The sequence below is a fragment of the Genypterus blacodes genome, unplaced genomic scaffold (assembly GCF_046128005.1).
Source record: "Genypterus blacodes isolate CSIRO-AG114 ecotype Tasmania unplaced genomic scaffold, CSIRO-AGI_Gbla_v1 ptg000063l_1, whole genome shotgun sequence".
Taxonomy (NCBI): domain Eukaryota; kingdom Metazoa; phylum Chordata; class Actinopteri; order Ophidiiformes; family Ophidiidae; genus Genypterus; species Genypterus blacodes.
The window spans coordinates 1,416,187-1,439,927 of NW_027466875.1; the positions used below are offsets into that span (position 1 = coordinate 1,416,187).

The 23,741-nt window shown below is 46.1% G+C and overlaps 1 protein-coding gene across 3 annotated transcripts; it reads right to left on the reverse strand.

Moving 5' to 3' along the window:
* tars2 (threonyl-tRNA synthetase 2, mitochondrial) lies at nt 1-23,617 on the reverse strand. 3 transcript variants are annotated; one of them, XM_076154666.1, is made up of 18 exons: nt 8,218-8,414; nt 7,303-7,484; nt 7,099-7,213; nt 6,717-6,838; nt 6,173-6,281; nt 5,363-5,427; nt 5,176-5,254; nt 4,303-4,449; nt 4,112-4,210; nt 3,650-3,819; nt 3,393-3,555; nt 2,677-2,814; nt 2,123-2,200; nt 1,274-1,374; nt 842-943; nt 685-757; nt 424-538; nt 1-275 (listed from the first exon to the last, which is right to left on the reverse strand). In XM_076154666.1, exons 1-18 carry the CDS (start codon nt 8,299-8,301, stop codon nt 133-135), a joined length of 2,085 nt encoding a protein of 694 aa, XP_076010781.1. In that variant the 5' UTR covers nt 8,302-8,414; the 3' UTR covers nt 1-132. The 3 variants fall into 3 exon arrangements, 1 of the variants encoding a protein (XP_076010781.1); XR_012963909.1 differs by lacking the exons at nt 1-275; nt 424-538; nt 685-757; ... (12 more) ...; nt 7,099-7,213; nt 8,218-8,414 and adding exons at nt 12,634-14,731; nt 14,848-15,012; nt 15,949-16,206; ... (5 more) ...; nt 18,031-18,160; nt 23,378-23,617 and having other exon boundaries at nt 7,352-7,484; XR_012963908.1 differs by lacking the exons at nt 1-275; nt 424-538; nt 685-757; ... (12 more) ...; nt 7,099-7,213; nt 8,218-8,414 and adding exons at nt 12,634-14,731; nt 14,848-15,015; nt 15,949-16,206; ... (5 more) ...; nt 18,031-18,160; nt 23,378-23,617 and having other exon boundaries at nt 7,352-7,484.
* Between the last annotated feature and the right edge of the window lie 124 nt (nt 23,618-23,741).

The following is a 23,741-nucleotide window of genomic DNA, read 5'->3' on the forward strand; positions in this document are numbered from 1 at the left end:
TCATTCCTTACGTTCTTTTATTATAAATATTAGCTCCACATTCTTCAGATGCAGTCAACAAAGCCAAAGCACCAGAGAGCCTAAACACGTACAACAAATATTTACTCAGCGACTCGTTTCCAGGACTTTTCCTCAAAACTGGTCCCGGTTGCTCCTGGTGTCTCGCAGCAGCGTGAGGGACGACAGGACCTCGTCTGTGGGCCGCCCGCCCAGCTGCTTTCCCCCTCTGCTCCTCACGTTCACTGTACCGCTCACACGCTCCTTCTCCCCCACGACTGGACGAGAGAGAGAGAGAGAGACACAGACAGACAGACAGACAGACAGACACACACACACACACACATGCACACACAGTTTGGTGTAACTGATTGATACGTTGGTGATTGGCTTTAATGTGAGGTCGTGCTTTTCTTCAGTTTTTACCAAATATGTAGTTGTACTGAGCCAGCTGAGCAGAGCGGATCTTCTTATTTAAGGTTGCTCCCTGGTCTTCGTTTAAATCAACCAGGAAAGCAGCTTCGCGGAACTGCTGGACCACCTTATGAAAACAAGAGAGGCATTTGACTTCAGATGGTATCTGTGATGTGCCGGGTCCATTAATCATGTCAGAAAGACGGGGAGGAAAACTTCTCTCCGTCTGCTAATGCACACAAGAACGCTCCTTCCATTCCATTCCAGACTGACCTGCTTGGCATACGCCTCACTGTCGCCCCCCAGAGGAATCACCATGACCTGCGCCGGTGACAACCACAGAGGCCTGGTTGAAGTAGAGAGGGACAATTACAACCTCACAAAACGCATCCGACTCATATTCATGTTTATCACCCATCTGCCTTCTCACCATTTCCCTCCAAAGTTCTCAGCCAGTATAGCGATCATCCTCTCCAGCGATCCCAGCACGGCTCTGTGGATCATCACTGGCCGGCGAGCTCGTCCGTCTGGCCTGAGTCAAAGGTCAGAAAAGTTTCTTTATCAATGACGTTGTTGGCAGGGGAGAAGGGCAGAGCAGCCAGAGGCAACAAGAGGCTTAAGACAGAAACAAGGAGCGCACTGACCTGAGCGCATCGATTCAATAACAGACTAATCTCTCACAATTAAATGAAGCCAATACTTAGTTGGATTTGTGCCATTTCAAGTAATTCCCTGTGCAGTCAACAAGCATCACACACAACTCAAAACAAGTCAACCGGCAGCGTTCATTCTGCAGTGTCGGCGTGTGTTTAAATCACTATAAAGATAATAAAGACATCCAGAGTGATTCTGACCGACTCACCCGACATACTGAAGATCAAATCTGATTGGCAGCTGGAAGTCCAACTGGATTGTGGCACACTGGTGTTGTCTTCCAATGGCGTCTTTGATCTGGATGTCAATCTAACACAACATGCAGAAGTGTGTTAGGGTTAGAATTCACACGGACGTCCCGAGTTCACACGTAAAAGAGCGCCGAGGCCCGAGACGCCGCTGAAGACAAAGTGCAAAACCGTGGGACAGAAATGGTTACAGACGGTTTTCTGAGAGAAATTGATGTGGCTAATTACAGCCAATGTACCCGAGCGGCACAGCTGTGAGGAGTGTTTGTTTGCTTCGCGAGTCCACGTGAAAGTTGACTCAAAGCAAACCGATACGAGTCCCATGTTACACCGCTTGGAATGTTCTGCCTGGAAATGTCACAACCGCCAAATTTCAGCTTTTTATTCCCGCTTCCCTGCAGACTGTGGCAGCTAACGACACGACTCCCCTCCACAGCCAGAAGCAAACCAAACAAAGATGTTAGTTTCAACCTGTGACCTGTGATGTAAAAGCAATTTACACATCCTACAATAACCAGTTAGATAGGATCAGAAGGAAGAGTTTAAGTGCATGCGTCGACCACCGAACCAGCTTTCAGCATGAGGAACAGGCTGCAGGGCGGCAGCTGGTCTCAATATTAAATGTTTCAGAAGTGACAAAGTGGAATAAACTGAGCACAGCTGAACAATACTCAAGACAGTTTGTGTCCTTGGCCCCGATTCTTGGGTCAAATATATTCAGTGTGTGTGTGTCTGTGTCTGTGTGTGTGTGTGTGTGTGTGTGTGTGTGTGTGTGTGAGGACAGATTTCGATCGCCCCTCCCTGCTGACCTTTGGTCCGTAGAAAGCTCCGTCTCCTGCGTTCAGCTCCCAACGTTCACCAAACTGCTGCAGACTCCTCTCCAACTGCTACTCACACAGAGAAACAAACAAAGACACACAAACACACACACACAAGACAGATACAGTGAGTGAGTGAGTGGGAAAGAAAGTAAATGGTTTAACATTATGACAATCACTTTAAATCATCCTCCGTGTGTGTGCGCGTGTTTGCAACCATAATGCTCAATTCCACTCACTTCAATCAGGTTCTATTGCTGCTGTGCTTATCTGAGCAGAGGCCTCAGGGGTTTAGAGATCTGCATTAAAGCAGCAGCTACACAAAGCAGATCACTCTTAGGGTATAAACACACATGTGAGTGATTGCATAAGTGCCTTGGTTTTATTACGCCGTGTCATTATATTTAGAGCAGACTCTCTCTGTGTGATCTCCAGGCTCAGGTTTGTAAACTGGAAGCACTGAGTAAACATGTAAGCTATTGTCCTGTTGGGGAATATTCCACATACCCAACTGTGTGTGTGTGTGTGTGAGTCCCTGTGTTTACCTGCTCGGCGCTGTCCCACTGCTCAGGCTCGCCCAGGTACTGTGCAGGCCGGGTGGAGAGGAGGCAGTGGAAGGAGAAGCCAAACACCTGATACACACACCTCACAAAGTCCAAACAAGCCACAATCTCTTTCTCCAGCTGGAAGGAAAAGAACAAAAAAGGAAAAAGAATTCACGACGAGGGCGACAACAAGAGGACGTAATTACACAAAGGGAGAGCGGCAGGGAGAGTGAAATTCAAGAGTGGAGAGTAAATTCCTGCTTAAGTGAGTGAAACAAAACAATGAAGCCCGTCTGCACATTCCTGTGAGCAGCAGAAATGTTATTAGGATTTTCAGGGGGAAAGATGGCGACGTGCAAAACATGAGGAAGCTCTTTGGATCAACAAGAGGCTAAATGAAAAGGATGGAGGAGCACACACTTCTTATCATGGGGACTTTCCAGGGCAGTATGAAGAGGTCCAGGATTACACACACACACACTGACACACACACACACACGTACGGAGGTGTAACGTTAGATCAGCACAAAGACCTTCATTGAGTGGAGCCTGAGGCCTCACGGAATGTCTCTCTCATTGGTGCAGCCCCGTCTAATCGGTCCAGTGTGGCTCCATGTGTGTTACATTTTAACTTCACCACACTTTGAGAAGCGTGCCGCCTGCTCCAGATAATCTGACGCGGTGTGTTTGCAGTGGGTTTTTTTTTGTGTGTGTACCTGCTCGGGTGTGCAGAAGATGTGGGCGTCGTCCTGGCAGAACCTGCGGACGCGCGTGAGCCCCCCCAGAGCGCCGGAGAGCTCGTTGCGATGCAGCGCGCCGAAGTCGGCCCACCGCAGAGGAAGCTCCCGCCAAGACCGCACGCGCTGCTCAAACATGAGACTGAACACAGGACAGGAGGGTCGGACACACGTCGACCTGTAAGCATGCGGACGCTACAGTACGTGCGTGTGTGTGTGTGTGTGTGTGTGCTCACCAGTGTGCGGGGCAGTTCATGGGTTTGAGTGCGTAAGTCTGCGAGCCCTCCGATGTCACAGTGAACATGTTGTCGCTGTAGTGCTCCCAGTGGCCCGAGCGCTCCCATAACGCAGTGCTATACAAAGTCGGGGTCACGACCTCGGTGAAGCCTCGCCTTCGGTATTCACTCTAAGAAAGGACGAGGAAGGAAAGATTATGGAGCGTGTGTGACACCGAGTGCAGGGATGAAGGTCAGACTGTCACAACACAGTTATAATTGAAAGCTAATGGGAGTAATATCCTGACTCAGCACGGTACAGTGAACCTCATGTCAATGTGTGTGTGTGTGTGTGTGTGTGTGTGTGTGTGTGTGTGTGTGTGTGAGTCTAAACAGGAATTTGCCCTCCAACCAGGATTTTCTGAGTACCATAGTCCTTCAGCTTTACATGACTCCATCTTCTTTGCTCATCAGTGTGTTCACCTTGATGAAGTCGGTGAGTGTGTTGTAGATGTGGGCTCCTTTCGGCAGGAAGAAGCAGCTGCCTGGACTGACGTCATTGAAGAAGAAGAGCTCCTGGTCCTGTGGAAGAGCGAAACAAAGACTCTTTTCCTCACTTCTCCTCTTGTACGTGATCCTTGTAAGTGACTGGTCTGACTTTGACTTGATCTTACCTTACCGATGCGCCTGTGGTCTCTCTTCCGTGCCTCCTCCTGCTCCCTCTCCCACTCATCCTTGTCCCGCTCTCCCGGAAAGGCCACGCCGAACAAACGCATCACACCCGACGACTCGGGCTGACCGGCCAGTGTGACAGGAGACACCTGGGACGGGAAAGGCCGGACGGAGAGGGAGTCAGGAGGAGAGGAAGAGGTCAGAGTGAGGGGAGGGACGCGGCAAAAGAGTGAACAAAGGAGGAGGCAAAAAAAGAGAAAGGAGTGAACACCGGACAAAAGAGGAAGGACGACAGTGACATTGTGCCTGACGGATGGCAGTGTGTTTCTAAGAGCCTAAAACAGGAAACTGAGCTCTGACACAACATCCTGCAGCCCACATTTCCAGCCTGGCTGCCATAAAACCCCAGGCCACCCAACGACACAGTCCAGTATGGAAACCGCTCCTGTCTCCCTGGATCAATCAGGATGGGGGAAAATTCCATTTACCCGGCATCACGTCCATTAGCAGAGACTGTGACAAAGAGCTCTGAGGGCAAACAGGCTTTAATATCCCACTGTACACTTTGATGTATGGACGATCTGACATTAATTCTTAATTGTTGTGCCTCAAACTAATTTTTGCTGAATAATAGAAAAAAATAGATCCAAAGTATATATTAAGCGGTGTCTGGCTTTCAAGGGAGCAGCAGACGATCCATCATCTGCATGTTAATAAGACGGCTGCAGCTCCAGCTTGGCAGATTAATGTCATTTAGGAGCAGCTGTGCAACGAAAACTGAAAGCAGCATGAGGAGGGAACGCAAACAATACTTACAACCACAAAGAGGGACGCAAAGGGGACAATTACACACACACACAGACACACATACACACCTGGAGCATCCTGAAGACCTTGAGCAGGCCAGTGTGTGGTAGGAGGGGGCCGTTACAAACCCCTACGCTGTCCCCACACCTGAGTTACACAAAGGATGGAACAGGTTCAGTCCATTAGTGGGAGTTTGATCAACATTGTGTGTGTTTGTGTGTGTGTGTGTGTGTGGTGTAGTGTATTTATTCATGCCTGTACACTGTGACAGTAGGTCCATTCATCTGTTCTTCAACGAGCTGCAGCCTCAGCTTACTGTTCTGTAAAAACACAGAAAACTCATACAGATCACAGTTCAATATGGGCAACAGCACAACAGCGGAGGGCAGGGTGGGGCGGCTGACCTTAATAAGCAAACACAGGGGCGTTGGCACACCTTTAACAGGAAGCATTCCTACGCAGTGAGTAACATCTGTACCGTCACATTATCTAACATACATAAACACTCAATTACACAAGCCGCTACAGGTAGAGTGCAAGCAAACAGGCCTCACAACAGCCTGTAATCATACGGCGAGCTTCACCAGAACACCGACACACTCTTTAGACGTTATATTAAATTCTCAAAAATGACAATAGCACGGGGAGGTGCTTAAAGGAAGGGTTAGATGTGTAAAGATCAAACGTACAGACTGGAGCGGCAGCAGAGGGGTGAAGAACACAAGGATTAATGCTTTAACCACGTCTCGAGTGCTACAGAGTGTATTGCTGCGGGTCAGAGACTATTGGAAAAAGTTAAGTGATGTTATAGCACCACCATCAGGTTGCAAGAGGAGTGAGAGCAATTCATTTCTGAGATGCAACACCTGTGAGTAGGATGGGCCACATCTACTCAACTTTGGCAGCAAACCAAAAGGAATATTGAAGAAGCGACTTTTGTCCTGCTTCTTACATATTTTGGAGTAGATGCAAGAAAATAAATCAAGAAATTCCAAAACGGTAAAAAACAAAACAAGATTGATCGAAACCGTCCACGTTGTCGCTGTAACAGTCTTCGTCACTGACCTGGAAAAGCTCCCGGACCTCTTCTGTGTTCAGCTCCAGTCTGGACAGAGGAAGTCTGAGGGCTGCGGCCTCCTTGCATCTCTCCTCCACGTCGCTCAGAGACAGAGTACTGCAGGCCGGGACACATTTACATTAATCGTCTCATCTCATTATCTCATCCAAGGTGTTCAATGTGAGGAACAGAGCCCGGGGGAGACGACGTCGCTGCCAAGTTTAAGGTGATTACGAGGCAGGAACAGGAGTTCAGGAGCCCTGTAATTATGTTTGCTGAAACTCTGATCACCGCAGGGGGAAGTGCGTCTATACAGCAAGAGCAAATACCATATAAAAGAAACTTATGAACACCTTGTAACTTGCATTATTGTTGCTTTTAAATGCCGGTCGGTCGGTCGTATGTACGCATGTATGTGTGCCGCTGCGTTGCAGGGCTTAAACAATGACGTACAAGCCTTGTGATGGGGAAGATTGGGACTGGGGGATGAAACGAGAGAAAGAACAGAAACGCATTAAGTCAGGCTCCATTACCAAAACTGAAATGTCTCACCTGTTCTCCAGGAGATGGTCACAGTAAAGCCCGAAGTCGGATGCTCCTTCTCTGCACGCCTCGGCACCAAAGGCCCCCTCCAGTACAGCACCCAGGACACACGCGCCCGTTCTCCATGCTGCCTATGAAAAGGAGCAGTACCAGGTTTAATGTTTAATGAGTTTAAGGGACCCATAAGTGTTCAAGTGGCAGTCATGATAAGAGCTGGACAGGTTTTGTGAATGTGGAGGAAAGGTGTTTGAGTCCTTACTTTAGTCTAAGAAACAAAGCCAAACAATAAATATCATGGTATCACTGGAGTCTGCCTGTCATTCTTTGTTGCCATGGTACCTTTCAGACGACCTGAGGGAACCCAAAGAAGTTGACAGAAGAGGATAACTACCTGTTTTCCCTCAACAGTATCAAATCCCAGCAGCTCGAGTTCACAATCTGCCTCCAGAGGCCGTCTCAGCTCCCACAGCTCGTCGTTCACCTTACCCACCAACGCTCCTTTCATGCTGCAGTGACAGATGCATTAACAGAGTTATATCACTAAAGTTAGGAAGAATTAAGGATCACGTTCAGTGTGTGTGTGTGATGGATTTACCGTGAACTCTGAACGATAGAAAGCGGCGTTGTGACCCCAGCCGTTCCCTGTACCGTCCTGCCATCAGCCAGCCGGACGCTGAGGGGCTTTCCTGGAGCTTCAGCCGCCCTCCTCTGGCCTCGTCTCTCCCTCAGAGACTCGAACACCCGCAACCGCTCAGACAGAACGGGAGATGCCTGCAGCTGGATAGGAAACATGTAGGTAAGGGATGAAGAGGAGAGATGAGAGAAAAGAGAGAGAGAAGGGCACATTAGCAGCAGGCAATCCACTTGAAGAGCATGTGGTGGACACACTCTTTTTTAAATAACTATTGTGCAGCTTACATATTCAATTAAATGTTGTAAAAGACTAAGATCATGTGTCTTTAAGGATTCTAGTTCAAGTAATACAGGCCGTATTACAGTAAAGTGATAATGTTTCAATGTTCTAGTTGAGTGAAATGAGCAATAAATCCACCACTTTGGTCATCATACCCACTTTACCTGGCATCACCCTATCCTATGTTACATGAATCCGTGTATGAGGCAACAGTGGTCACATTCATTATGCAGCAACATTGTTAACACTGAGCTCTGTTTTGTAAAGCATTAAGATATCCAAATCCATCCGTAGCTCGAAGCCCAATTAGAATTTCCTGATGTTTTATGACCTAATGAGAGGATCTGGATTGGGTCAATTTAAGACATATTAAGACACTACACACACACACACACAGTACCCCAAACAAAGAGCACATATTAAGTATGAAAGGGGAATACGGACAGTAAACCCAGAGAAGGTGGTTTAATTAGAAGAGCTGGAGAAGAACACATTACACGTCAAGAACCTTCACTAGCTGAAAGCTGCTGCAGCCAAAAACATTGGTAGCAGCTGGTGGCTAGCAGTTAGCTGTAAGGTAACAACACGCTCGCGCACCTTGCTGTAGCATCCGCGCGAGCCGTGTGTCACGCGAGCAGCGGACCGACGGGAGAGCAGGCGAAACAGCAACGTGACCGCCATTCTCCAAACACTCAGCCGCTCACACGCACACACACGCCTCCATCGTGACCGGCGCTACCCGCTACTAGCCCTCTGCGCGTGAGGGCGAACAACACCGGAAGCTACGGAGGGTGACGTCGGTTGGCGAAAAAGGGAAGAGAGGAGGAGCCGGAGAAGGAAACGTGTGACGCAGCTACGAAACGGCGTGCGCACTCCCGAGCGGCTCCACTAGAGTCCGCGCCACAGTGGAGACGCGTAAGCGGGCATAGACAAACATCGACGGCAGCTTTCAAAGTAAAAACCTCCATATAACAAACAAGCCGGACACTTCAAAATGAGTCCAAATAATTCCTGAATTTTTAACCTCAACTGCTTCTAGGTTTCCGAGCTAAAACACAAACCACGCGCATTCACAAACACAAATCACAGAAACTGCGTCCTAGCAGCACAAACGATTTAGACACAGCAACCAACCTGCAGCACCACCACACGCACCGAGGCTCAGCAGCAGAATACAGAGGCGGTGTGCGCCATTACGGCAACAGCCAACTAATACAACTATAGCTCCCCGACTACTGCTTTAATGCCACAGAACATGTATTAATATCAGAGATCAAATGTCTGACTCAACTCTTGAGTATGCACTAAAAAAGACGACTTCAACTATAACTTCAAACCAAGTAACTAATGTTAGGCAATTAGGAAATATAAATTTCTCCCATGAAAGAAACAAAGACACGTTGCGTAAAGTTCAACTTCAACACCTGACTGAAGTCACTACCGAATACTATTAACACTGAATTGACATATTAGTAATAAAAATAGAGTAGGTTGCTCGAGTCAAAACCCCAATAGAAACCCAATTATTTACAACTAAGAGCCTGGTTGATCATCTTTCACCCGTACAGGAGCCTGAAAAGCAGTAAGCGTGTTGATTGAAGTGCCTGTTCCAAAGGATGCTAGTTTAAGAGCTGAAGTACCACTGAATGACCACTTGGGGTCACTGCAGTACTTTCAGATACAGCAGGGCCCGTCGCCACAGTAAAACAAGAGGCGGTCAAATTTTAAATACATTTAAGCCTGTAATAGCACATACACTTGAAGATGTCTTCACTTCTGTGGTCACGCTGTGATATTGCTCTCATCAAATCATCTCACTCTTCCAAGCCTTGAAGTGTCACCTGGCTAAATGTCATTCTATATACACATTTTAAAAAATGGAACTGTCTATCGGTTCACATGCCTCTCCAAACTTTGCTTAAGTCAAAGTGAAATGTCATGGAGAACACATAGCTGGCATTTACTGGTGTAAAGGCTGGTCGATAGAGAACGTGCACCTTTGTGAGTGAGAGGTTGTGCTGTCCTCTTCAAATAAAGATGCGTGCCAACTCAGTGTAAGGTCAGCATAGTATGACAGTGTGTCTATTTAGCTTTAAAGACCTTAGCTGCCTAACATGGCTTTTCACAGTTTACTGTAGAATGCTGACAAGGACAATAATGAATCAATGAGTGTCAAGTGTAGCTGAAAGACACTGGAGACAAATAAATAAATCCAGTGAAATATTTTCCTCCTGTCATTCAGCAATTAAAATATGAATTACGTAAAATTAAGAATAAAGCATTAACTGTACACTGCTTTCTAAACATTATTCAAACTGTTCCAGTGCTACTGTGTCAATTAAATAAGCATATGTTGGTGTGTAACGTGAACTCTGCAAAATACCCCAATATGTGAAAACAAAATCAGTAGTGCTAAATGTTAAGTTACATCTCTATTGTGATATCCAGAGAACAGTGTGTAATACAAGGAACAAAGATGAGTCGGGGTCTTTCTATTTCCTAAAAAGGTTAACTACCTACTTTCTAGATGCAATAGAAAACTGATTACCTTCTTGATTGAATTCAGAGCGAGAGCACCAACTGCTTACAATGGTGCAGCCACAAACATGATGTCACAATAATCAGCCATATAAATGTGTGGACATATGATGTCATGGAAGCATGAAGGCACTGGAGCTAAAAAGGGTTTTAGTCTTTCTTGCGATACTGTGACATATGCTTCATGTAAACAAAAGAGATATCATGGTGAAGGCTTCCTAATCACTGATGCATCCGCCCTTGACGTATGTATTCACCATCATCGTTGCTGAATGTGTGCATGCTCATCACACTTGAAAGGATTGGACACTCAAAGACCAGTAATATAGCATCATTCATGACAATAACAGCAGGGAATTCTAGGAAATTTACACACACACACACACACCATTTGCTTTCTGACATTTTCAAAACAAAGTTACCTTGTGCTCAATGTGAAAGTGAAAACGGGAGATTTTACAGTGACACCTCAAATCTGTGACTGGGTAAGCTGATACACGTGCATGGAGAAGTCTAACCACTACTACACTTACTGCAGATGACGCTCTGCAAAATAAACACAGTAAACTGATGATCATTAGCTGCACCGTTGTTAGGATACAGATGTTTACAGAAGGTGGTAGCAGACTTGTATAACATTCAGAAAAAAACTATGATGCTGTGCTTAAAACGGCTTTGTTGACTTTACACAAACTAAGCATCTGTACAGACTTTTATAGGAATGTTACCAGATACTCAGTATGTCTTCAATTGTATTTTTCAACTGTAATTGTCAATACCGGATAGTCACAGAAGACAACACACTTGATCAGACATGAGACAGACAAATAGAAGGCTTTTGACCAGCAACACCCAGCCTGCACCTCTCACCACTGCTTGGGGACACAGAGGCAATAAAGCAATGAGAAGTGGGATGGAGTATTGCCATTGCGCCTATTGCTTTTTCTTCATAATATACGAGGGTTGAAAGTGGTTCTGGACAACGGTATGTGAGCACATGGCTCTGGGGCAAAAGCGTGAAATGAGCAAAGGCATAATGTACAAAAAAAGGAAAGGGAAAGGGCCAAAAACAACTGGAGAAAAAAATAAAAAGGAGCCATTTTCAAAACAAGACTAATTTGCTCCCATGTCCTCATCCTTCGGATAGCGTCTGTGGGCGGCACTGCATATGGAAAAGGTCCCCTATCAGGCATATACAGCGCAACAAAAATATATTTAAAATGAATGAAAATGGCAGAAGCAAACAACTTCTTAAGAACTAAAAACAAAACTGAGCAGCGCAAATAAACTGACCAGCGCAAGTCAACGGGTGGTCGTGACCAAATAAAATACCTCCCCCCAAGTAGAATTGACACTCTTGATTTTATTCAAGTCAGTACATGTTGAAACCTGTGGTTCAAGCTGAAATGCTCCCGACCCCCCCGCCCCCCAGACCGCCCCCCAGACCCCCCCCCCGCCCTCCTCTACTGAGCATCTTCGTCACTCAGTCTAACGTGTAGCGCGCACATGGCAGACATTTGTGTTGAAGACGACAAAACATAAATATCTTCACTCTCTCTCCTCTTCTGTCTTGTGTTTCAAGAGGACGACAGAGCGGTGCGATAGATACTGCAGAGATCCTTCTGAGGGGGAAGGGGTAGGGGGGACTAAAGCTTATCCAAGGCCTCAATGACGAGTAAAGACAAGGTGAGTGTGCGATGATCATTGTCCTCAGTTTTACAGAAACAAAAAGCTTGAAGAGAAATAGATTTATCAACTCCTTCAGTCTTTACATGTACAAGCGTAGAAATGTACAGCGGGAGGGAGGGAGGGAGGGAGGGAGGGAGGGAGGGAGGGAGGGGAGGGAGGAAAATTAGGAGGGGGAGGGATAATATTTACAATAAGAGTCAGGAGATAGTCGGGGGGGTTAAACCTTGAGCTCTGCTGCAACAGAAAACGCATTAAAAAATCTGGAAACACCATATTGAGACACAGCACACACACTCAGACACTCAAGGAAGAAGAGATTAGTTTGTAACTAGATCACTTTCATCACATGTTCACAATTCTTCCACCTGTATCCCATCTGACCCATACTGTCTCCCCCTGCCCGCCCGCCCGCCCGCCCGCCCGCCCACCCGCCTCCTCTCTCTCTCTCTCTCTCTCTTTTAGGAAATGTGTCACAAAAATCACTCACACAGGGAGGAAAACTGAATGTCAACTACTTGTTTCTAATTGTTTTCCTCTTAGGTTTATGCCAGTGAAACCTTTATCCCCTTTGTCTGGAGGGATGAAGAAAGTGGTAGATCAAGGTTACAGCTCACTCTGCACTATTTAAACCACGACCAGTTGCTCCACTGAACAGTGTACGATCACTGGCTGGCTACCTAGCTGAAGCATGAAGGTTTAACCAGCTACTTATTTACACAACTAAATTAACTCAAGGTAGGTTTAATTCAAGCACGATTAACATAGTGAAGATATCTAGGCTCATACCAGCAGGGCTAACACACTGATCGCTGGGTTTAGCAAGACGTGTCGGCTTGCGCTTCTTATTCAGCATGTCATAGATGACCACTTCAGTAGCGTGGGGGTAGGAAGGGTCTCTTGGGCGCGTGGAAGGGACCCCCTCTGAATGGAGGACCAGGGCGCTTGCCCCCGCGAAACCCTCCTTTTCTGTGGTCTTGGTTATGGTGCGGATTGTGGTTTAGGCCTCGCAGCATGGGTCTCTGCGGGATGGGGGCGGAGAGCATAGGGGGCCGACTCGTAGGCAGGTTGAGGAGGGGAACGGGCCCGTGAGGGTGAGGGTTTTGGTTGTGGGGCTGAGCTGGAGGACTGGCCGGGGGGTTTTGGTGAGGAGGGGCAGGCGAGTGAGCAGGCAGGCGGGGAGGGGGGCCATCAACAGCGGGGGAATTGGGAGTGGAGGGAGAGGCTGCAGAGGATGAGGGGGTGGGAGACGGCGGCGGTGGTGGGAGAGAGAGGCTCAGAGGTTCCTTCACTCTGCCTAGTAAGGGTGGGGGAACACCGGGGGTACCGGGGCGGTGCAGCGGGGGTGCGTGGCGGGGGATGAAAGGATCTTTAACAGGGCCAGAACGTGGGGAATCACCGAGCAGCGATGACATGAGGGGAGGAGGGGGCCCTTTGTTTCCTCTGGGACCCATTCCATGTCCCCCTCGTTCACCACCATCGGGTCTGCCCGGGTGAGGATGTGCCAGGGGATGGTCGATGGGGATCAATACGCCCCCCACCATGACCGCAGAGGGCATGCTGGAGAGGTTAGCGGGAGGGGAGAGGCGCTGGGGCATGGGAGGGGGAGGGGGTCGAGGGATCGGCGGAGGAGCGTTGAAGAAATTGGAAGGAGGAGGGTGTTGGTGGAGGTGCGGCGGTGGCGGGCCGTGGCCATGCATGTTCTCAGGGTGGTAGGGAATCTGGTAGGGAGAGTGGGGAGGGGGAGGATGTGAATGAGGGTGGGAGGGAGGAGGGTGAAGGTGTGGGAGCATAAGGTGTGGCGGAGGAGGAGGGGGCAGCGACATCGGGGGAGTCATTTCCTCGTTGTTAAGAGGTGGGGGGCGGTCGTGGGGGGAGGGAGGCGGCGGCTCCATGTATTCCTCCTCTTCGTACCACATCGCGCCCCCCGGCCGGCTGCTCGGCCCTCCGCCTCTGCGGGAGCCACGGCCAATCACCCGGATGCTCTCTACTGTCTGAATGCGCTCGCCAAGTGGCCTGTTGGAGTAGCCTAAGGTTTGGATGGGTGCTCCCTCAGTGCACGGGGACACTAGTGTCTCAATACGATGGTACTGTCCCTCCTTCCTGTCCCCAAACAAGGACTCCAACTCGTGACCTTTCCCTCTGTCCTCTCTTTTGCCCTCATCTGAGCCTGTGCTGGCCTTACGGGTGCCTGCAGAGTGTCTCCTTTCTCCCACCGCCCTGTTGTTTCCCATGGACATCAGCTGGCTGTGGAGACAGTCTTTCTTACCCTTCATCATCTCAGTGCTCTGGGAGGAGGTGACAGGGCCCAGCTTTCTCATGTTCATCGTTTCGTTATCTTTCAGTTTCGCACCGTTCTTTTTGCCCGATCCATAGCGGGAGGAGTCGTTGTTGCTTCCCGTTGGGGTGATCACAGCATCCCAGGGTTCGCTACGGTAGGCTGTGGGGGACAGGTTATGACCTCCAGATGACCCTAGTGAGTCTGGCACACTCCCGGGTGTGTCCATGATCTCATCCTGGGTGGGGGTGGAGGCAGCTTCATCTCTCACTGGCGTCCCATCCACCCCGTCTCCCGCAATGGGACTAGAATCATCTAAAGCTAGACTAAAACCTGGATTACCCTGCAAGAAACTGTTGATCTTGGATTCTAGACTGGGCAGAGAGACTGAAGGACGGGGAGGTGGGGGAGGAGGAGGGGAACGCTCTCTCTCTTTCTCCCAATCTCTGGTTTTGGAAGGCGTGTCTCGTTTAAGGCTGTTGCCCAGATTGAGTTTTATTTTGGGGGTAGTCGGTGTGAGCGGGGCTTTAACTGCAGACGACTCTGCGGACGCTCGAGTCAGAGGAGCAGAGGAGGTGTTTGTCACACTTTGCAGGAGTGAGGACAAACCTAGGGAAAGCGAAAAATAATGGTAATGATGACATAAGAAACACTTCTAACACTGATGTGTAATTTATTCAAATCCATTTTCATAACATCAGCCAAGATGTGTCTGTGCGTCTCACCGGGTGTGTTTGTTTTAGAGAGAGCATTAAGTATGCCTTCAGGTGTGATGTCCACCCGAGACAGGATGCTGGCCAGGGCCGGGCTTGGAGGGGTCCCTTTGGGGGCTGCTGCTTGGCCAGAGGGGGTGGTGGGTGTTCCTGGAGATGGCCGATGAGTCGGGCTAGCTGCTGAGAGGGAGACCAAGCACAGAGAGATCGGAGAGATCAAAGCCAAAGCACAGAAATGAGAGGAAGCATGTCGTTACACGTGATTTGTGCATTAATCAGAACTCACCTCCCACTACCATTAGATTCAGCTGCTTGATATCATTTTCCATTACCATGAATCAAACCTTTTTTCATCCAGAGCCCTCATCTCAATCGCTCCAAGCCCAATAACAATGTCTATTACATTTATCTGCTCGTAAACAATTCTGTCTCATATAAAATAATGTACCCGTGTATTTAATGTCTGTTATATAAACAACACACGTCAGTAGAAACTGACTGACGACTAAATGTGTGCTCATGTGTTTTGATAGGATAAATAATCAAATGATTTTGGTAGAAGTTTGTGGAACAGTAGGTCAGAGGCCAAGGGACATCATCATTTGAGGTGGATCTGGACCTTGCATTAAAAAGTTACATTTTTAGTCTATACACAACCATTCACACTGTTTGTCATGTGTTAACACTAGTTTACCACTATGTAGTAGCAGAGACTAAAGATGTCTGCAAACCACAATACTTAATGCCATTGTATTTTGTATATTAAACAAGACATCATCATTACTCAGACGTGTGTGTCCCATGATAGAATATCTATTGATGACATCGGGTTTGGATCTGGATAACAATCTGGATCTTGTGGTCAGAAAAGCATCCTCAGACAGGAACAAGATTCATCCAGGCCAATCCAGCTGCCTTGTTGGAACACAAATGTGAATCTCCCACCATCATCTCACAAACAGTTCTATTTCTCAGTCTAAATATAAAGTAAATGTACACAGACATGTCCGTTTTGGGTGTAAAGGCAAGTCAGAGAGACGCGTTTGGCCTTGGCAGAGGTTTCCTTGTTTCACAATATTCTCCTTCAAAAACTCCTCCCGTTCCTGTAAATACCTGTATTCTTCATGGCAGATGTGAGTGAGCTGAGAATGGAGCTGATCTTTCCTAGGTCCACCTTAGCCAGATTGACTCCCAGAGGGGTGGAAGTGCTTTGAGCTGCAGAGGAGATGGGAGTAAGTGGGGGGGCCGTGGCAGCCGCAGTGGGATTGGTCTTAGATGATCTGGAAGGTGTGGTTGGAAGGGTCAGCTTTGACCCGGCACCCAACTTTGCAGACTTGGAAACAGCAGGGGTGGCCTTGTCTTTCTTACTGTCTGGAAATGAACACAAGCTCATAAAATGTAACGTATTCACAACATGACAGCTGGAACATTTTTCACTGCAACGCAATCTTGGCTTCAGCTCATCTCAAATACACGCCACTTACCCACAACTTTGCCGGCATCGGCCTCCTCATCAGACATGTCCATGTCTTCTGGGTCTTTGTTATCACTAACTATGTCGCCCTCATCCATGGCCTTTCCGTCCAGCTCTGGGTCAACCTGGGCCCTGCTAGCCCCCAGGTCAAGGAAGGGCGACTCAGAGCCGGTGGGGGAAGGCGCGTCTTCAGAGGGCGATGGGATGGGCGAGTCATCAGGTCCAGGAAGAGATGACTTGAGGGAATCCAATTTCCTTTTCAGACCGGCCACGCGGTTGGCGAAAGCACTGTATGCCTGGAGAGATTGAGGAGAAGAAAGACAAGATTATAGTGAGACATCTACTGCTTGTCCATTTATTCCCCTTTATCAATTCACCAATTCACTGTTTACAAAGCCACATGGGAACAGTCTGGTTATTGCTATCATTTTTGAATATGCTTTTAAATATTGAAATTGAACATTTTTTGATGATCTAGAAACAAAAATGTACCAATTGTCAACAAATTAATATATTTAAACGCATGATCAGGAGAGGAAAACTCACATTGGCCACAATCTTGACCTCCTTGTACTGCATCTCGTAGAAAATATCTGCATTTCCTAAAGCTTCCAGCAGAGGAGGCCCCGTTTTCAACTCTTTCTCCAGGAAGCCTACGAACTCCTGCAGCTTCAGACTGCCGTCCTCGAAGTCCTTGGCAAATTTGTTCCCCCCGGCCTTGTCTGGAATAGGATGAAAAGACCAGAGAAGCCCTCAGATAAGAACAATCTTTCTGCAAGGTTGATGAAATGAAGCCTAAGATGTGTGGGCATCAAAATTTGCACCCCTGACAAACAGAGTCCAGATAGTAGATAAGTCTTTATAAACATGGACTGACATGGCCATCGAAACGGCACGTGTATGTGGTAGGTTGAGATAAGACAACGACTATGTGTAATGTGCTCCGTGACATCTGACCTTTCAGCCTCTTCAGGGCCTCTGTGCTGCAGACGTCCACCCGAAGAGCCGCCAGCTGCTTCTCCCTGAGCTCCTCTTCTGCAACCGCTCGCTTATGTGCCGACAGCTGTTCGATCAGTGAATGGGGCTTGGAGTGGAGGGAGAAATTAGCAAGCGTGAGTAAAAATAAAGATGTGAAATCATTGCAAGTGGGCAGACACCAATAAGCAAAACTTACTGTGAACTCGGCCACGATCTTGGACTTGAGAGCAGCTTTGGTCTTAGACGGGGCTAGAAAACAATCGGCAACTTAATATCAGAGATCACACATATATGGAAAAGAAGTAAAGCTTTTGTACTCTAGGATTTGATTGAGAAGCCGTCTGAACATTAACTAACCTGCTACAGGTGGAGTCTCCTTTTCTTTTTCCTTCTCTTTCTCCCTCTCTTTCTCCCTCTCCTTCTCCTTCTCTTTTTCCTTCTGTCTCTCTCGGTCCTTGTCCTTTTTGTTCAGGCCGGCTTTGAATTGGGTAATGAGCTCCTCGGAGTACACACTCCTCTCCTCCCAGATGGTAAAGATCCTCTCCACTGACCGACGGACCTTTGCATCTCTGATCACACACAATGAAAAGACACACCATATATTTAACACAGCATGAAGACAAAGTAGATCTAGATTTTTGCTTTTAATTTGGATACTTGATACATCAAAATGTTTATAAAAAGCCTCACACTGGCTTTATGGTGCCTAATAACACAGGTGGATCCAAACAGTGAGCACTTACTTGATCAGCAGGGCAGCGTTGGGGAGGACCTCTGCAAAGCTAGCCCGATAGACAATGGCATTTTTTCTTTTGCAGTTTTGTATGACATCATTGGCAAGGTAGAACAGGTTCAAGCGGTGAGCGTTATCAGCTGAAATGAAGCAAAATAAGAAGAGAAGAACAATAAGATCAAGAGTCAAAAGTCATGCTGGGCCAAACAGAAATCCCTACAGAAGCTTTGGTTATGATGATGGAAGCAACTTCACAAATAACATTTCATTCTTTGCAGACGGCTCCTCCTGCCCAGCAGAACACTGTGATACAGAGTCTTCCTGATTATTATCTTTTACTTGATCAACAGGTTTTCTCAGCAGACTGTAGCTGTACTTATCAGCCAGCGCAGTATTAACACCAGCCCTATTAGATACATCACACCTGAAGGCATTAGATACACTTATACACGCCAATGGACCACCAGTGCTATCAATACTACCTTTGTGAAGATGCTAATGTCCAGTTTGTGTTGATATTGTATCATATGTAAGAATACATTATATTGAAAGGTGTTTGTAATATTCTGCTCCCCGCATTTTTGGTTTGACTTAAATACTCAGTATCAAACCATAGGATAATATAATATGATAACCTAAAAGAAGAATTAATTAGATTCAAGCAAATGTACAAAAAAGAAAACAAGATGTGCTTTAGAAACAGTACTAATGACCTGATGATCTAGTCAACTAATTCCACTGTGTGTGTGTGTGAGAGAGTTTATTGTAAAATATATTTGATATTGTTTCATAAATAAATATAAATAAAATCTTTGCAGCCTGAATATGGACAGATACAAATAACAACCTATTCCAGACAAATGCAGTTTCTCTCTCTCTCTCTCTCTCTCTCTCTGAGGTAAGTGTGACAGCAGAGGGGAATCATAGCAGGCTTAGAATAAAACAGAGTGACAAGTTGTTTGCACAGCCTGAGGTCACACACCAACAACACACAGCTCTCACCAACGATTCAAATGTTCACCACAGTGGGTATCTACTATTGATTCTGTATTAAGTAAATTAACAACCAACTATTTAAGAAAGACAACAAATTACAACTCACCATCCTGCAAACATCCTAAGATTTACACTGAGCTGCTTTAATCAACACTATAAAGATTATCAAACCCATTTGCAAAAGGCTGAACTCAAGCTTTTTATGGACAATGTCTGTGCAGCATTGTTGGTGGTGATGTAAACCATAATGGAAACATACTTGACCAAGTAATACTCCCACATCTCAGATCAATACATGATAGCGGGATAGAGGTAAACATCTGTGATGTAACTTATATTAAAAGTAAAACAGCAGGTACTGCATCATCAAGAAGCTTGCTTCAGTAAAATGACAATGCCAATAACCAACACCATTCTTAGCACTTTAGGGTGTGTGTAAACAGTGATTGTCTACACAGCGTTCTTGTTAAAGGCTTTAGCTCAGTAAGCTCCATTCTACATTCTTCCTCAGCTTCTTTATGTAATATTCATGTATTCATGAAATTTTCCAAGTTAATATGTCAAATTCTGATACTGAGGCTACAGATAGTATCGGTACATTTTATGACTTATCTTCACACATAAAGTCCTTGTGCAAAAATCAAGAAAATATTTGGTATGTTGAGGTTAGGTGGCAGGTTGTTCCACACACAGCGCTGCTCTGTCAACATGAGCGCTCATCACGTGTCTCTCTGTAGATGGTGATGCAGCCAGGAGAGGAAAATGTGACTTTGCTGGCACATAACAGAGGATGAGGTGCCTCAAAAACAACAAAGAGCTATGATAGGAATAAAAAGAAGGTTAACAGCAGCAGCACATATTTCAGTTCCTCAGACCTCCATCCAGGAACGATCAAGGTCCTCCAGCTTCAACGATTTATCAATTTGCCAACTTTGCTTATTGGTATATTGTCTTTATGATGAAATCTAAGAAGGATGTCTAAATCTTTTTTTCAAGCAGAGAAAAATGTCACTTTATCCATTTTAATTTGTGACATATAGTTGAGTTAAGCTATTAAATCCACAAACCTCTGTGTCACACATTAACTTGTATTTAAAAAAAAAAGGCACGTTACAAAATAAGTTAACCACCCTGCACAGACTAACTGAGCAGACAGAAGATAAGAAGCAGCTAAGATAAGCATGTGACTGACTCCTCTGTCAGTGTGAATGCTTACTGGCAAATAATCCTCACAAACACATTTGCTTGCAGCTGATGGCATTTTACCGCCACTCAACCAAGACAGACTGCGACCAATTAGTCATTCTGAGGGGTTACAAACGGCCTAATGCGTGTTCACCTGTAGTTTTGTAATAATATGGATAAAAATCGTTTTAAATACAGAGAACCAACTTCAGAAATACAGTTCACATGTGAGATCAGAAGGCAGGGACCAAAACAACAGATGTGCTGATGTATAACACAGAACCACCAGCTGGAATATGGCTTAGTAGATCAGTGGCTTTAACATTATTAACTCAAACACTTAATTTTAATATTTCTTCTCAAGTATTTAACAACCATGTGTAGTTTAACTTAAAGTGTCCTTGCTGTACAGATGTTTATCATGAGTCTCAGTCAACTCAAACAGCCACTGGGGTTTGTGTGGATTTTAAACATACAACACAAAAACTTTGTATATCGACTCAAAGCCTATTGTGAACTCAGGTTTTGGTGAAATATCACAGACCTCAATGTCAATAAAGTGCTCCAATGTCTGATGACATATACAGTCCAAACCCGGCTACTGAAACCGGGTTTCCATGGCATTTTAGACACCCGATTACTGCCCAAAGTGGGGATAAATCAGGTTACTAAAAGGTCAAGTAGGTTCCATTACAATTTGCAGGAGATTCATTAAGCCAAGAGGTACAAGGAGGGAGAGGTGTAACCCGACACAAGGGGGTTTCACAGTGCTGAAAATGGTCTGTTCACCTCACACACTCAAATGTTGTACTTGGCACAAGAACATCAAAACACTGCAAATTATAATCTCATTCATAAGTGCCTAATAACTTATTAACAAAATGTCATTGTGAGGTCAACAACAGCATGTTTCTACAGTGGGTGCAGGGATGTGTTTTTTCAATTGAAACTAAAATACGGCAGAAAACTTCAAACTATTGTTGAGGCCTACCTGACACTCATGCAGGTGCAAGAGAAGTTACGAATCAAGACTTGCTGATGTTAAAGCAACTACCACCTTTAACAAGTGTCTGTGGAATATCAAATAACTACTGTTTAGGTGTGTAAATGATCTCCCAGCAGTCTTGTTTAAACAGCATATTAAAAAGGAGCCGCCTGCCCACGCGACCCTGAAAACACATCATTTGCCTCTCCATCTCCTGTCTCACACGCAGTCGGCTACTGATGGGCACTGGGCCGTCCACACTGACGTCTAAACTCATCGCTCTGTGTGCCACTGAGCTTGTCACAATCCACACCACAGCAGCTGTGATGGTGAAGCATTTTGTCTTTTGTGCTCGTGTGTTACATAAAGCTACATTTAACACCAAATAAGTGATCAATATAAAGAGTAAAGAGAAGCACAGACACAATCATCCTCCACCATAGTGTGACAGCCAGAGCTTGTTTCCTGTGGCGGGGTGACGTCAGCGCTTCCTAAAAGCCGTTTTAGTGCAGATGGTCTATTTTCAAGGTTTTGCAAAGAAATTTATCAATTTTAGTGTGGATGGCACATGAGACTGATGCAGCAAGAAAGATTAGACATAGTATCTGAGATAAAGGCATACACTGTGAAATGGAGATGGTTGGGGTTTAACAGATTCAGACCAAACCAAGGCCTTTTGTTACGTACACACAAAGAAGGCAGCTACCACATCTGGAAGCACAACACATCTATACCCCCACCTCTAAGGGCAGCACGTGCAGTACATAGATTGCATGCAACTGTGGTCATTGTTAATCAATATCACTAGGTATGTCAGATTAACCACTTTGAATCAAACTCTTGCAGAATGACAGCTTTTGAACCACCTGCTACACACAACAAGCCCGTCTCATCCTGGCCATGCCACTCAGACGTACTGAGCCAATAACTCACATGGGTACTAATCAACCTAAACTACGCATACAATAAATGAATAATGCACACACACTTACCACTATCATCGTGCTCATGGGCACATGTGAAAATAACCAAACAACATGATATATAACAAATATAGTTCATTACATCACAAAGGCCTACTGTGTTGTTCTCAACTGTCCTATACTCTGAATAAGACTGAGAGGGAGAACATTAGTGACATCAGTGCCAAAGCTCTCTCGTGTTCCAACACAAAACAGAAGAATCTATAAAATTAATTAGTCTGGACTGGGTCATGTTTTCTTCTTATCTAATGGATGTTTAGATGCCATGTGATGTGTTATTCAAGTCTTCCCCATCATCACAACACTCCTACTCTTCATGTCTCACAGGCTTAATACACTTGTGCCCTGTTAAAGATGGCGTGATGGCTGGTATCTCAGTTTATACCAGCTGGAATATGCGTTAGTAGATCAGTGGCCTGGACACATTTGCTCGTTCAGTTAAATCGGAACGAGGCAGCTCGGGGTCAGAGGTCACCTGCCTCCTGGCGATGAGCCACTAAACCAAATTACTTGTATATGCAAAACTCAGTCAAAGCAGTAATGAATCAGACGTTTTCAACACTGCAAGCAGATAGAAACCTTAGCGTGAACCTCGGTGTAAGATCACGTCTGGACATGTATCGATAAGCATCAATAATCGATTAATCCACAATGATTGGCATTGGCTCGGGGCCCAGTTTTTTCCGCATCAATTTCAATTCATATCATTGTGAAGCTAATACTTCTTTTTTATATGCAAAAAACAACAACAATTCATATCAGACCACTACACCGGTTAACATATGAACCCAAGTTAAAGTTAACAACCTCAAACAAAAGCCCGTTTTAAACAACTTTAACCAATTCCGTCAGATTACCGGCCTAGATCACTACTATAGATAGATTAACCCTGAACCAGTTTAATCGGTCTGCATCACGGACACAGAGGCCCGATTTAAACCGTCAAGTGTCAAACTACGAGTGTACGTAGTTGCAAGCGGCGTAAGCATTAGCGGCTAACACCAAATATCAACCTCGGCGTTAACATGCATAGAAGCTGCCGGTTATGACTAAGAAATCATTTAAGGTATGAATCGACATTATTGCGGTGTTAACTATGTTCCCTCACACTTAAGTCAAGTAACTCAGCATGGCGTTTTTTGTGGATAAGGACAAGGCTGATATGCATTAGCGAGCTAACGGTTTAGCATCTGCTGCGAGCGACTCACATTTCTTGAGCCACTTCATCCAGTGCCGAACGACGAGGCCGTGGTGCTTCTTGTTCTCAATGCACCAGGCGGAAAGTCCTTGTATCGACTCCATAGTGTTGGATACTCCTTGAAACCGGCGGTCCAGAGACGCTTCCAAAGCTGCGGAGGAGCTGCGGGCCCCATGGCCGCTTGCAGCGCCAGAAGCAGCCGCCATCTTTCCAGCTCGCTCTCTGCTACTCGCAGTTGTCTGGCGGTTTGCTTGCTTGCTAGCGACGAACATGCTAATGTGACGAGCGCGCGCGTCAGAGGAAGCCACGCCCCCTGACTGACTTTATAAATAGAGTCAGCGAAACACGAAAACAACATTAGAAAGTAAGCAATT

Excerpts from the sequence above, each read along its gene's own strand:
- tars2 (XM_076154666.1), bottom strand. The coding sequence starts at position 8,301 with ATGGCGGTCACGTTGCTGTTTCGCCTGCTCTCCCGTCGGTCCGCTGCT. Across the intron at positions 7,485-8,217 it reads CGCGCGGATGCTACAGCAAG|CTGCAGGCATCTCCCGTTCT; the intron begins GTGCGCGAGCGT and ends TTTCCTATCCAG. Across the intron at positions 539-684 it reads GTGAGGCGTATGCCAAGCAG|GTGGTCCAGCAGTTCCGCGA; the intron begins GTCAGTCTGGAA and ends TGTTTTCATAAG.